Here is a 13,300-nt window from a genome sequence, read left to right as displayed (position 1 = left end):
ATAATCAAAAGCAATTTTTATGTCTACCTCAGTTCATTGCTATGAGTCTGAAAAGATGTGTAACTATCAAGTAATTTAGGGATGTATAACATCATCTGGAGGTGGTGATTTGTTTTTGATTGAAAACATCATGAATGGTAAAAAATAAAAACACCATACATTTTTAAACACCATAAGTTTTTGTAATATTCTCTGGAAAATGTTTGGAAAAAAATACTTCTACAAATATAATGATGATTCTACAAAGATAATAGCATGCTACTGATCTTTCAATGTGTTTTACTTAGACTATGATAAGCAGAAACAATACAGATATAAAAGATACAAAAAGATACAACCAAGCTTTTGCAGATTCCCTTTGAAAAACTGAAAACAAGTCTACTGAAAAGGTGCAAAATGACAAAGGGTGGACCCAGTAAATGCAGATTTTTATTTTCTTGTACTTTTTCAGGACATGTCTAATGTTTTGACTGGAAAATCAGTAAAAGTGTGGTCTCTGGTTTTTACACAGTACTGTACTTTGCTTGCTTCTCTGATGGTAGTAATGTTTTCCTTTTGCAAACACTGTTACATGACACAATGTAAAAAAGCCACATATAATGTCTGCTAGGGGTGGGAATCTCTTGGCACCTCACGATTCGATTCGATTACGATTCAGAGGATTGCGCTGCGATTATAAAGCAATTATCGATGCATCTTGATGCATCTTTTTTTCTATAGAGGATTTATTTTTCTGTGTGACAACTTGGTACTTTTAAAGCAAAGTATCTATAATAGTCCACAATGAATTTACTTCCAATATCTTTTTTTAATAAAACAAATGGACGTGATGTGGTAAGTGAACTGGAAGGCTCTCATTCACTGTGCATGTTTGGAGCACATGAGACGCTAATGCTACTCAACTCTTCAGTGATAATGGATGTCCAGTCTGCACATTACAGCCGTCCTACCCGTTTGCTTTATTGATTTTCTAACTTCGGATTTGGTCTCGTTGTAGAGAGTCAGGGATCACTGTGTCAGTAAAATATCTGCGAGACGGGACGTGCGAACACTCGAAGACAAACGGGCTTATTTGCATTTATAAGCAGTGCAGTTGGTTTCCTGGTATGTTAAATCTGCAAGAGAGACTGTCATACACTATAGTTGTGATGATGAATTTTTGAATTTTCTCGTTCCACCTTAAATGGTGCTGCATTTACATTTGATGTCTCAGTCAGAATTTAATGTGGAACGGAAAAATTCGAACAAGAAGCGACTTGTAAAACAGCTGAACGTTTAGAGACATTTTACAATAAGCTGCTCTAGAGCAAAGTAAGTCCGTGTTTTCGTTCATATTTTTAGCCAATACTGGGACAGTATCACATACTGGACATTAAATGTTGTGACTTCCAAGGTTGTTTGACTTTTGTTGAAAGGACATGTCTCTTCTTAACATTTGGGTTGTGACTCCTGATCTAACCTGGCTTCAATGCAGAGGGAGCCGGTCAGATTTCTCGCTCATCCAGTTGTGTTTTTGTTATGTGCCACTAGCTCTTTTATGAAATTACAGCTTGGTCTTTATTGTTTTTTCAGTGAATCATGGGATGAGCTGCAGAATTTGGCCAAAGATCGTAAGGAGAACTTGCACAAATCTGAGGAATGTCACAAAGTCTACAAAGACTTGACTGATGCTCTGGGACACATAGAGGTACTGAAACCCAATAGTACTTATGTACAATATGTTATAATACTTAAATATGCAATTATAAAAGTCAGTTTATATAGTCACTTTACAGAGGCAGGGAAAACAAACAAAGAAAAAGCCTTCAGTGAGTAATGCTGTGCTGAGAAAAGAGGTATGTTTTAGGCTGAGCTTTGAAGGAGGAAAGGGAGGGACAGTCACAAAGAGATTGCAGTATGTGTTCCATGTTTTGGGGGCCATGACACTGAAAGATCTGCCTCTAACAGTGACCAGTCTAAATTTTGGTACAGATAAATGACTTGTGTCAGACTACATAAGTGTTTGGGCAGGGCAATATGGGTGCAGGAGCTCGGCTAAACAGGCTGACAGATAGATTTGACAGTTAACTCAGAAATGAGAACAGGTTCAATAGGAAAAAAGACAGAGGTTTAGCAGGTGAGTTAAGAGGGATGTTACTATAGACAGATGTTGAGGAGGTTGAGAGGAAATGTTGGTGAATTTTACTTATTTGTGAAAAATCTATGAAGGACTATGAAACACAGGGCAGACAGGGGTAGGAGAGGGGGTGGAGAAGTTTATTAATAGAGAAACCTATTTCATTAATATCATTAATGACAGATGAAATATATAGTGAATGGGCAGCATTTAAAGCAGCTCTCTATCTAAGCATGTGATCCGAGTATGCTAATGCACAAACAGTAAGACCATTTTTCTTATAAAGCCACTCTAAACACCTGCCTGTGGCTTCCAAAGCATGGAGTTCAGGGGTAAACCATGACCAGAAGGAACCAGTGTAGTCTTCAGGGTGGTCACTACACCCTCCACAATTATTGGTACCCCTCATTAAGATGTGTTCTTAGGCTTCTAATAATTTTATTTTATTTTTTTCTAAATAATATAGGACAACAATGCAAAAAAATTATAATTAATTCTAAATAATATATATTAAAATAATAAATAATTATTTTACATGAAATCATCTGTGCCACAATTATTGCCGTCCCTGATGTTAATACTTTGTACAACCCCCTTTTGCCAACAAGACAGCACTTAATCTTCTCCTATAGCATTTCACAAAATGGGAGAATACAGAGAGAGGGATCTTCAACCATTCCTCTTTGCACAAGCTCTCTAAATCATCAGAGTCCTCTCCTATGCACTCTCCTCTTTAGCTCACCCCACAGGTTTTCAATTGGGTTGAGGTCTGGGGACTGAGATGGCCATGGGAGGAGCTTGATTTTGTGTCTGGTGAACCATTTTTGTGTAGATTTGGCCATTTGTTTAGGGTCATTATCTTGCTGAAAGACCCAGTGACGACCCATCTTCAGCTTTCGGGCAGAGGCCAAAAGATATTGATTTAAAATGTCCTGGTATTTCAAAGAGTTAATGATGCCATTCACCCTAACAAGGTTCCTGGGGCTTGTGGAAAAGGAAAAAGGCCCATAGCATCACCAATCCTCCCCCATACTTCATAGTGGGTATGAGGTGCTTTTTCGCATGCTCATCTTTTGTATTACGCCAGACCCACTTAGAGTGTTTGTTGCCAAAAAGCTCTATCTTGGTCTCATCTGAACAAAGCATACAGTCCCAGTTGAAGTCCCAGTACCGCTTAGCAAACTCCAGACGTTTACGTTTATGGTTGTAAGTGAGAAAAGGTTTTTTCTGTGCATGCCTCCCAAACAGCTTCTTGGCATGTAGATAGCACCTGATGGTTGTTATGGAGACTTTGTGACCCCAAGATACTACTCTTTGATGCAATTCTCTAACAGTGAGCTTTGGAGAACTTTTTACTTCTCTTACCGTCCTCCTCACTGTGCTTGGTGGCAAGATGAACTTGCGTCCTCATCCAGGCTTGTTTGCCACTGTTCCAGTTGTTTTAAACTTCTTGATGATTCCTCTGACTGTAGATATGGGCAGGTGTAGGCGAGTGGTTATTTTCTTGTAGCCATTGCCTGACTTATGAAGGTCGACACACATCTGCCTTACTTGAATGGTGTGTTCTCTTGTCTTTCCCATGTTGAAGAGTGGATAAGAGAAATAGGCTCATATTTATACCCCAGGGAAACAGGAAGTGATGAATTACTAATTAAAGGTTCCTGGATACTCTGATCAACTTTATAAACTACAGTAGAAATGACAGAAATGCTTCAATTACATTTATTTTCTAGGAATTGTTAGGGGTGCCAATAATTGTGGAACTGGTGAATTTATGAAAAATGATGATTTCTTAGTCAGGGGTTTATTTGTTTATTTTTTATTTTTTTATTCACTTGTGTTAAAGGTTTATTTTCAGTGTGAGATTATGCTTCTGAAATAAAAATTGAATTTATTTTAAGGCTTTTAACACATCTTAATGAGGGGTGCCAATAATTGTGGAGGGTGCTGTATAATACAAGGGCAAGAGAATAAAATGTTAACTGTAGCTTCAATGAGCTTGTGGTCAGAAACACCAACAAGAGCAAAACAGTAGAGCACATTAAGTGTGAGACCGTGTGAGACCGTGTGAACGGGTGGGAGGACAACATGTTGTATGAGACTAAAACAGTTAAGCACAGGCAAATGCTGAGTTGACGATGAACTGTCAGTGTCAGCATGGATATCAAAATCCCCAAGCACAATCATAGCTGGGCACACAGCTGGCTAGACTGACTAGTGTGTAATTGCCTAAGCTCTGACAGAAAGAGAGTTTGAACAGGATTTGGGAGGTAAATTATGAGAAACATTACAGAATTTGAACCAACCAGTTTCAGAAATTCAAAAGATGTAACTTCATGGAATTCACAATGGTTAATTTTGAGTGCACTATTAAAGACAACAGCCAGGCCACCACCTTTTCTGTGGGACCTAGGCTTAGCTAGATAAATATAGGCATTAAGTAGCATCATATTGAAATGGAGCCAATATTCAGATTTCTGCCATGCTTCAGAAAGAAAAAATATGTTAAATCTGTTCTGGACAATAAGGTCATTTAGTTTAAAAGCTTTGTCTGAGCACCGCAAGTTTGAGTCTGTTAGAAGTTCTGGAGTTGTTTGGTGTGGGCAGTGAAGTGAAGTGAGCCAGAGAGCGAAGGACAACAAAGTTGAATGGCTGAGTGGAAAGGCTGTTAATTTGTTGGTCCTGTCCATTTGTCCACATAGCAGGAATATCAGTTTCTGATGTGTAGTAGACAGTTAGTCGAGTTCTAGAGTAACGGTGGATATAGCGAGGGTAAAGAGTGATGCCAGGTTACCAGCATAACATGTACATAGCAGAGTATAGGTGATGATAAAAGGTAAAACGGTGTACTTGTGCTGTTGTGTAAGAAAATCCCATAGCCCAGCAATGACAAATCAGTAAACCAGCCGTAGTTTCACCATAGCAAAAAAGGAAGAGAAAAAACAATAGACATCCAGTAAAAACCGTGGTAAACCTTTATCTAGTATCAAGAATAGGAAGACAAGCCAATTAGAATAACCAGAAGTCTATTCAAAGCTCTGTTAAGAATCTTTCCAACTATTCACCTTGCCATGTTACTCAACCTGCCAAAGAACGCCAAGGAAGCAACCTTACTGTTCAAGAACTGGCAGCCAGCAACTTTAAAATGAATAAAGACACCCCCAACAAAGAAGCAGCCAAAGGTGCAGGACCATGAGAAGAGAGCTCACAGCAGAAAAGGAGGTAAAGTTAAAAAGCAGAAACCCAGAGCAAACGACAAATAAGGAAGGAGAACAAAGCTTGCAAAAAACAAGTTCAGAAGGATCATAAGCAAAAAGAAAAGTCAGTCAATATAACCAGAGACATGGAGATGGTACAAAACAAAAGGTATAAAGTAAATCATCTAGTGAGAAGAGGCATCAACAATGTGCATGAAATACTCTCAACCAGAGGAGATAAAAAGAAGCTATTGTAGCTAAAAACAGTCAAAATCACAAAATGGCTGCCTAACTCACATTTAAAGCTGCATCAAACTGTTCTGCGAGTGTGCTGACCTTCTGCTTATCTAAAATCCAACAGGATAGGTACAAAAGCATTCCTGATGATGTCGCCAAAGACATTCAAGGTGTGGTGTTGCAGCTAAGGAAGCATGATGCTTTGGTGCATGAGCTAGCTGGAAATGAGCAGCAGGTACTCAGAACTTTCACATTTTTACCCTTTTAAAAATGCCTGGAGTTCTGATAAGCTTAAGAGTCACATATAATATATTCATGGCTGCTTAGTAATCCAAGAGAAAGCAATTATGGTAAGGTGCAATGAGTCTTCTAGACTGGAAGTGGTGCTGACAGTGGTGCTGTCATCAAGTGGTGTTGATACAACCTCTATGGTTTCTGGTTTGTCTGGTGTTTTCTCAGCTGCAGGAGCTCTTGGATGCTGCAGACTCCATTCTAGATTTATGCTCCCCACAACTGAAAGGTAAGATGCAGGAACAGCAGCAGGAGGTGGTTGAGAGCTGGGAGAGACTCCGGATGCAAATGGAGAAGAGGGAGGAGGAGTTGCGACTTTCCAAACAGCGTTACCTCTTCCTCAATACAGTATTTATTTACATACAGACACACACTCACACTACTTGTGATCTTTGTAGAGGTATTGATCAGTTTCATTGACACTTTTCACCCTGGTAACTCAGGTGCAGGACTATTCTCTGTGGTGTGCTCAAGTACTGAGTGGAATGAAGGCAGAGGAGTCCATTCGTGATGTGGCCACATGTGACCTGCAGCTTTTCCAGCATCAACAACTGTGGGCTGAGATTGTAGCCCGTGAAGAGACTTATGCCCATGCTGAAGCTATGGGCCAACACCTACAGGAGCAGGACAGTTATAATGCTAGGGAGGTGATTATCCAATAGGAACACTTTTTAATCCATCTGTGTTTTTCAACTATCTTTAGTTATGTTAGAATTTCCTTACGAAGGTACTGTTTTCTGAGAAGCATATGGAAATGCAGATACTTGTGATGAAGAGAATACCAATGTCATCAAATAGAAAACCATCTTATGTACACTGAACACTTGTTGTAGTTCTAAAGTCACCAACTGTAGCCCATCTCTTTCTTTGCATCAGTTGTTAGCCTTTCTTGTCATGGTCAGAACCTTCACAGGACCACCACTGAGCAGATAATGTGTGAGTGGTGAATCATTCTCAGCACTGCAGTAACACTGATGTGGTAGTGGGATGTTTGTTGTGCTGGTACAAGTAAATAACTCACATCACTACTGTGTACACTTACTGTCCACTCAGACCCACCTACCTGTGTTATACATCTTTCATTCATTCACTGCTTGATCCATATAAGGTCCTGGGAGCAATAGGAAAGGCAGAGATTCCCAGAGAACCCTTTCCCCTGCAACGTCCTCCAATTCATTCTGTGGGATTCCGAGCCGCTCCCAGAACAACTTGGAGATATAATTCCAGTCGATCCTGTCACAGCCTTGGGGTCTCTTCCCAGTCAGCCATGCCTTGTAAACCTCCAACAGGCGACGGTCAGTGGGCAGCCTAATCAGATGCCCAAACCATCTCAGCTGGCTCCTCCCAATGTAGAGGAGTAATGGCTCTATTTTGAGTTCCTACCAGATGACTGAGCTTCTCACCCTATCAAGTAAAGTGTAGCACCCTGCAAAGAAAGCTTATTTTTGCCCCATGTATCTGCGATCTAATTCTTTCAGTCATTACCCAAAGCTCAGGTGCTGATCTGCATGACAGCTGTTAAACACTCACTTGCAAACTGCTCAGTGCATGTTGGAGGGATTCATGTGATGGAGCCAAAAGGACAAGATCATCTGCAAGAAGCAGAGATGCCACCCTCTGGCCTCCACACAGAATGCCGTCTTTACTTTGGCTACACCTTGCCACCCTGTCCATAAATATCACAAACAGGAGTGGAGACAATGCACAACCTTGGCAGTGTCCAACACCCACATTGAAAGAGCTTGACTTGTCAGGTATACAGACACAGCTCTCACTCTGAGTGTACAGAGACTGAATGGCCTGGAGTTGTGGCCCCAGCACCCCGTACTCCCGAAGGACATCCCACAGAATGTATCAGGGAACATGGTCTCTGAAAGCTTTGAACAAATTCTCAGAGACAGGAGGGAGTGCATCACAGATCTGTCAATGAAACGCAAAGTGGAACTTGAGACTTCGCGGCTTCTTTGTATCTTCAACAGGGATGCATCCAAGGTATACCTAGCTGAACAACTCAGAGATGAATTCAGTAATCAGTCAAAACACATTTCTTTGCATTTATTTGTGGATATTTGAGACTACATGTATATTCATGATTTTTATATTTATATGCCTTCTTTAAGTCCACAAAACAAATGTAGACTGGGTTGGCAAGCTCTCATGCCCCATCAACAACCTGCACAAGGGAGAAAAGCTACCTTCTCCAGCACATGAGAAAAGTTCTCCTGATGGTGTGAGTTAAAAGAATTCTCAAAAGGAGCCTCTGGCAGTAGTTCCCAGTACACCCACATTGTTTGCCAGGGCCTACCAGGTCTGACTGACCAGATGGTGATCAGTTGACAGCTTAGCACTTCTCTTCACCTAAGTGTCCAGAATATATTGTCCCAAGTCAAATGAAACGACAACAAAGTAGATCATTGATCTTTGACCCAAAGAGCTCTGTTACCAAGTACACTTATCCTTGTGTTCATTATGGACAATCCATGACTAATACAGAAGTCCAGTAACAATTCACCATTGGGTTTAGATCAGGCAGGTCATTCTTCACAATCAGCCCCTCCAGGCTTCCCAGTCATTGTCAACATGTGCAGTGAAATCTCCCAGCAAGAATATAAAGTTCAGTTGGAACTCTCTCCAGAACCCTGCCACCTCACTCCAAAGAAGGCCACATTCTCCAAACTGTTGTTTGGTGCATGAGCACATACAACAATCAGAGTTTTCCTCCTTGCAATTTTAATTCATATTGATGTGACCCTCTCATCTATCAGGGCAAACTCCAACTGTATAGTAGCCAGCCAGGGGTTTGTGAGTATCCCTATACCTGCAGGGGTTCATGCCGTCATGGACCTCCTGCCATCTCCCACTGCTTATAAGGCACTATATCGGTCTCCCATGCTGAACCTTGCAGATGGTGGGTTCACTATTTTCAGTCTAACACTGACACTGAGCAATACCGCTGTGTGATCCACTATGTGCAGTACAGACACACACACGCACTACCACTATGTCACTAGTGTGGTCCTGACCATTGATGAATGGGGTGAAGAGTAGCTAAGAAACGATTCAGAGAAACAGATGAACTACAATCTGTGATTGTAAGCATTCACTATGCCCAATACCTATGTAAAGTGGAAGTGATGAAACTTGTAAAAGAATAGGCATAAAAAATATTCAATGCATCAAATGCGTACAACATAAAAGTGCCTTTTTATCATCAGGTTCAAGAAAAACTGAGAGCTTTGCAAGATGGGAGAGAAAGACTGACAGATAATTGGGAATCGAAGCAGAAATGGCTAGAGAACACCTATCAGGAGCAGGTGTTCTACAGAGACATTGATCACATGGAAAAGATCACCAACTCCCAAGAGGTTGGAATGTGGAACAAGCTTTTGGGAACACGATTTATATAACAAGTTATACATAGTCATAGTCTACATGAAATTGTAGTATTTCCAGTAAAAATAATGAATATGTAATGTATATAAGAAATGTATATCTTTTAAATGTAGCTTGTAAAAAGTACAGCGCCTGATGATGTGGAGCACATTGTATTCCATATGTGGTAACATGGTTACCAGTTCTTTAGACTTGAAAACTATCATTTTGTTCCAGTCTAACCAATCTAACTAGTCCTATCAGTTTTAGGGTATCTATTGCTTTGATGAGCTCAATGAGAAAGGCAGAACAGGCCGTTCAGTCTTACTTTGAATTGTTTAGGGGAACTGAGGCTGGTACAAAAATGTCTTTTCATTTGACTTTTGAGGTCAGCATGTCTTTACTTTGATGAGACTGTAGAACTGCACATCATGAAGAGCAATCTTTTATTTTGCAGGTTCACTTGAAAAACAGTGATTTGGGAGCAACAGTGGATGAGACAGACACTCTAATCAAACGTCATGAAGCCTTTGAAAAACTGCTTGCTAGTCAGGAAGATAAGGTTGGCCCTGTATTATTCAAGCCATGGTTATTGTATGGAATTCTAAAGTTTATGGTTGGTGCTTTGAGAGTGTATTTTGTCACTGATTCAAAATTATTTATTCTGTGTTTTATTTTTTTTTTTAAAGCTTACACAAGAATCAGCACTACATGAAGTTTAATTCTGTGTTTCTAATGCTACAACAACCCTAATTATGTTACTTTAGCCTAAACCGTGAAGTATCAAAATTGCTTTAAGAGTGCTTAAAAGTAATAGTGATGATCTGCTTGTTTGTAGATGGTTGCTCTTCAGGAGTCAGCTGACAGTTTGAGGAAAGGGGAGGTGACAAGAGAGAAAGCCAACCACATTAAGAACAAATTCAAATCTCTCAGAGACAGGAGGGAGCGCGTCAAAGATCTGTCAACAAAACGCAAGGAGGAGCTTGAGACTTCACGGCTTCTTTGTATCTTCAACAGGAATGCATCTGAGGTATACCAAACAACTCAGACATGAATTCAGTAATCAGTCAAAACACATTTCTTTGTATTTATTTGTGGATATTTGAGACTACATGTGTATTTGTGATTTCATTTTAAAATTAAAAAAATAGGTTTTGATACTGATAATCTGCTACTATTTGTGCTGCAGGCTGAGGAATGGATATCAGAACGCATGCAGAAGCTGCAAGAGGATTCCAAGATGGACCTGAGCAACCTACATACCAAAATGAAGCTACTGCAGAAGCATCAGGTTTTCGAGGCAGAGATTCTGGCCCATGGCAAGATCATTGAATCTGTTCAGCAGGTGAGTCCTGTTGCATGATGCCTTACTGTGTGGAATTAGAATATTTTTTACTTTATTGTACATTAGAACACTTTCATAACCTTGCTTTTCTTCACTCCATTAGACAGGAGATGAACTGGTTTCCCTTCGTCATCCCAAGTCCAGGGAGGTGCGACAGAGTGTCTCTGCTCTGATCTCTCACTGGGAGGCTCTAAAACAAGCCGTTTCTGCCCGAGGGAAAGTTTTGGAAGACAACCGTGACTTTCTAGAGTTCCTTCAAAAAGTAGAGCAGGTTGAAGTTTGGATCCGACAGAAGGTAAAAAATTAGAACCTTATAATCATGCTTGTTCATTAAAATTACTAGCTACATTCTCAAACTCTCTATAGTAATAGTGTGAGAGTGTAAAATGAGGTAGCATTTCCCTGCATGTCTTGTTTGTAGGAGGTAATGATAAATGTGGGGGATCTTGGTGAGGACTATGAACATGGTCTGCAAATACTGAAAAAGCTGAGTGAGTTCAGAAGCTCCAGCCTTGGGGTAAGGTGAAAGTATTTCTACATCACAGAAGTACTGTCATAGTACCAGCATGTCCAGTAGTAATGAATGAAAGTTGGATTGATTATTCTTTTATGAGTTACCAGTTACTCAGTGATACTCCAGTGTGAGCTGTGATATCATTAAATTTAATTATTATGAGTTTTAAAGAATTAATCTCCTTACAGATTGTGATTGTAGATGATGCCCATATCAAGGCCATTAACAGCCTGGCTGCTCGCCTAGAGAGGCAGAACAACGATGAACTGGCCACTGTGAAGAAGCGCAGGCAGCAGCTCAATGAGAGGTTTATCTCACTTTCTCCTTCGTAATTTTTGTTAAAAGCAATACTTCACAAAATGCTAATTTGACTGTTAATGAATGAAAAAATAGTACAATACACAATAATGTACATTCATGATTATTTGCAGGTGGAATAATTTCCATGGGAACCTGAGCAGCTATAAGAAGAAACTAAAAGCAGCACTGGAGGTCCACTCATTGATCCGTGACCTTGAGGAAGTCAGAGAAAGGGCAAGTGAAAAGGTAATGCTGTCTTTAAAATTTCCTTATTTATATAAATAAGGAAATTAATATATTTGAATATATTTACTTGAAAAAAAAAATAGCGTAGCACCATATGCTTAAGACTAAGAGAACTTTTGCACATGGTGTTGACCACCATTTTTTACCCTTTGATGTTGAAGTTGTTTATTTTTTGGTGCTTCAGATGCTGTTGCTTCAAGGTCAAGGCTGTGGAGAGGATGTGGAGAGTGTGGAGAACCTCATGCGCAGACATGAGGAGATGGAACGGGAAGCCAGAGTTATCCAGGAAAGAGGCGATGTGAGTGTACTGTGTATTGTTGCAATATATTAAGATTAAGATTAAGTGACCCTTATTAGTCCCACAACTGGGAAATTTCACCTCCGCATTTAACCCATCCATGAAGTGAAACACCACATACACCCTAGTGAGCACACACACACACACGCACTAGGGGGCAGTGAGCACACTTGTCCGGAGCAGTGGGCAGCCCAATCCGCAGCGCCCGGGGAGCAGTTGGGGTTTAGGCGTCTTGCTCAAGGACACCTCAGTCATGTGCTGTCGGCTCTGGGGATCAAACCGGCGACCTTCCGGTCATGAGGCTGGTTCCCTAACCGCCATCTTCATTCTCTTAAACCACTTAATAAAAGGGTCATGGTAGCAGTGGGGAAAGCTGAGAATCTCAAGAGGGATTCCCTGTCCCCTGCAAGCTGCTTCCAGACAGAGATATAATCCTTACAGCACGTCCTAGGATGACCTTGGGGTCTCATCCCTGTAGGCCAGGCCTAGTAAGGCCAGGGGGTATCCTAATCCTCTCAATGTGGAGGAGTAGCGACTCTACTTTGAGCTCCTCCCAGTTGACTAAGTTCCTAACTCTGTCAAGTAGAGTGCCCGCCAAACTGTGAAGAAAGCTCATTTGCCGCTTGTATGCGCAATCTCATTCTTTCAATCTCATACCTAAAGCTCATGACCATAGGAGAGGGTTTGAATGTAGACCAACCAGTAAACAGAGAGCTTTGTCTTATGGCTCAGTTCCCTCTTTACCACCACAGTCTAGTATTGAGACTGCATTACTGCTGACTCCTGTCCCAGCCTGTGGCCGATCTCCATCACTCAAACAGCAGACAAAATTGCTTGCTGACCTTGGCTACACCATGACAACCTGTCCATGAATATTACGAACAGGAGTAGAGACAATGCACACCCTTGAACAAGCTTGACTCAATGCAGAGTATATGGACATAACTTACTCAGTGGACAAGAGAATGCTTCAGTGCAAATTAAAGTTGCTGGGTGTTGCTTATGCACCAACAACAGTTTAAAATATGTGGCCTTCTTGAAGCAAGTTGGGTGGAAAGGTCTCGCCTACAGACTCCATAGTCTTGCTCGAACACTTGAATGCTCATGGCGTTAACTGGGGAACCTGGAAGCAGTGGGAAGAAGAGCCTCCCAGATTTAAACTTGAATGGTGAATTGTTTTTGAACTTCTGTGCTAGTCATGGATTGTCCATAACAAACTGATTGGCTCAAAAGTCAGTGATAGACTTTGTTGTTGTTTCACCTGACTTGGGACCATGTTCTGGACACTCAGATGAAGAGAGATGCTGAGATGAGCTGTCAACTGATCACTATCTAGCGGTCATTTGTATCAGATGGTAGAGAAGGCTGGTGGTCAGACCTGGTA

The 13,300-nt window shown here is 40.8% G+C and overlaps 1 protein-coding gene across 7 annotated transcripts in view; it reads left to right on the top strand.

The window, feature by feature from the left end:
- The window catches only part of sptbn5 (spectrin, beta, non-erythrocytic 5), a 68,790-nt gene that overhangs the window by 36,270 nt on the left and 19,220 nt on the right, over positions 1–13,300 (top strand). For all 7 annotated transcript variants that reach the window (XR_005130813.1, XR_005130814.1, XR_005130815.1 and 4 more), the window contains 13 exons: positions 1,573–1,687; positions 5,675–5,785; positions 6,010–6,189; positions 6,285–6,488; positions 9,057–9,206; positions 9,671–9,775; positions 10,052–10,243; positions 10,403–10,558; positions 10,662–10,853; positions 10,980–11,075; positions 11,261–11,379; positions 11,504–11,618; positions 11,803–11,916. Coding sequence is in view for 4 of the 7 variants with exons in the window: in XM_017703314.2 (XP_017558803.1) it covers positions 1,573–1,687; positions 5,675–5,785; positions 6,010–6,189; positions 6,285–6,488; positions 9,057–9,206; positions 9,671–9,775; positions 10,052–10,243; positions 10,403–10,558; positions 10,662–10,853; positions 10,980–11,075; positions 11,261–11,379; positions 11,504–11,618; positions 11,803–11,916 (1,849 nt within the window). In the remaining 3 variants the exon portion in view is untranslated. The remainder of the gene's footprint in view (positions 1–1,572; positions 1,688–5,674; positions 5,786–6,009; positions 6,190–6,284; positions 6,489–9,056; positions 9,207–9,670; positions 9,776–10,051; positions 10,244–10,402; positions 10,559–10,661; positions 10,854–10,979; positions 11,076–11,260; positions 11,380–11,503; positions 11,619–11,802; positions 11,917–13,300) is intronic.

This window comes from Pygocentrus nattereri, chromosome 10 (genome assembly GCF_015220715.1).
Source record: "Pygocentrus nattereri isolate fPygNat1 chromosome 10, fPygNat1.pri, whole genome shotgun sequence".
NCBI lineage: Eukaryota > Metazoa > Chordata > Actinopteri > Characiformes > Serrasalmidae > Pygocentrus > Pygocentrus nattereri.
Note: the sequence above shows the minus strand (reverse complement) of the source record. Positions and strands in the feature narration are given on the sequence as shown.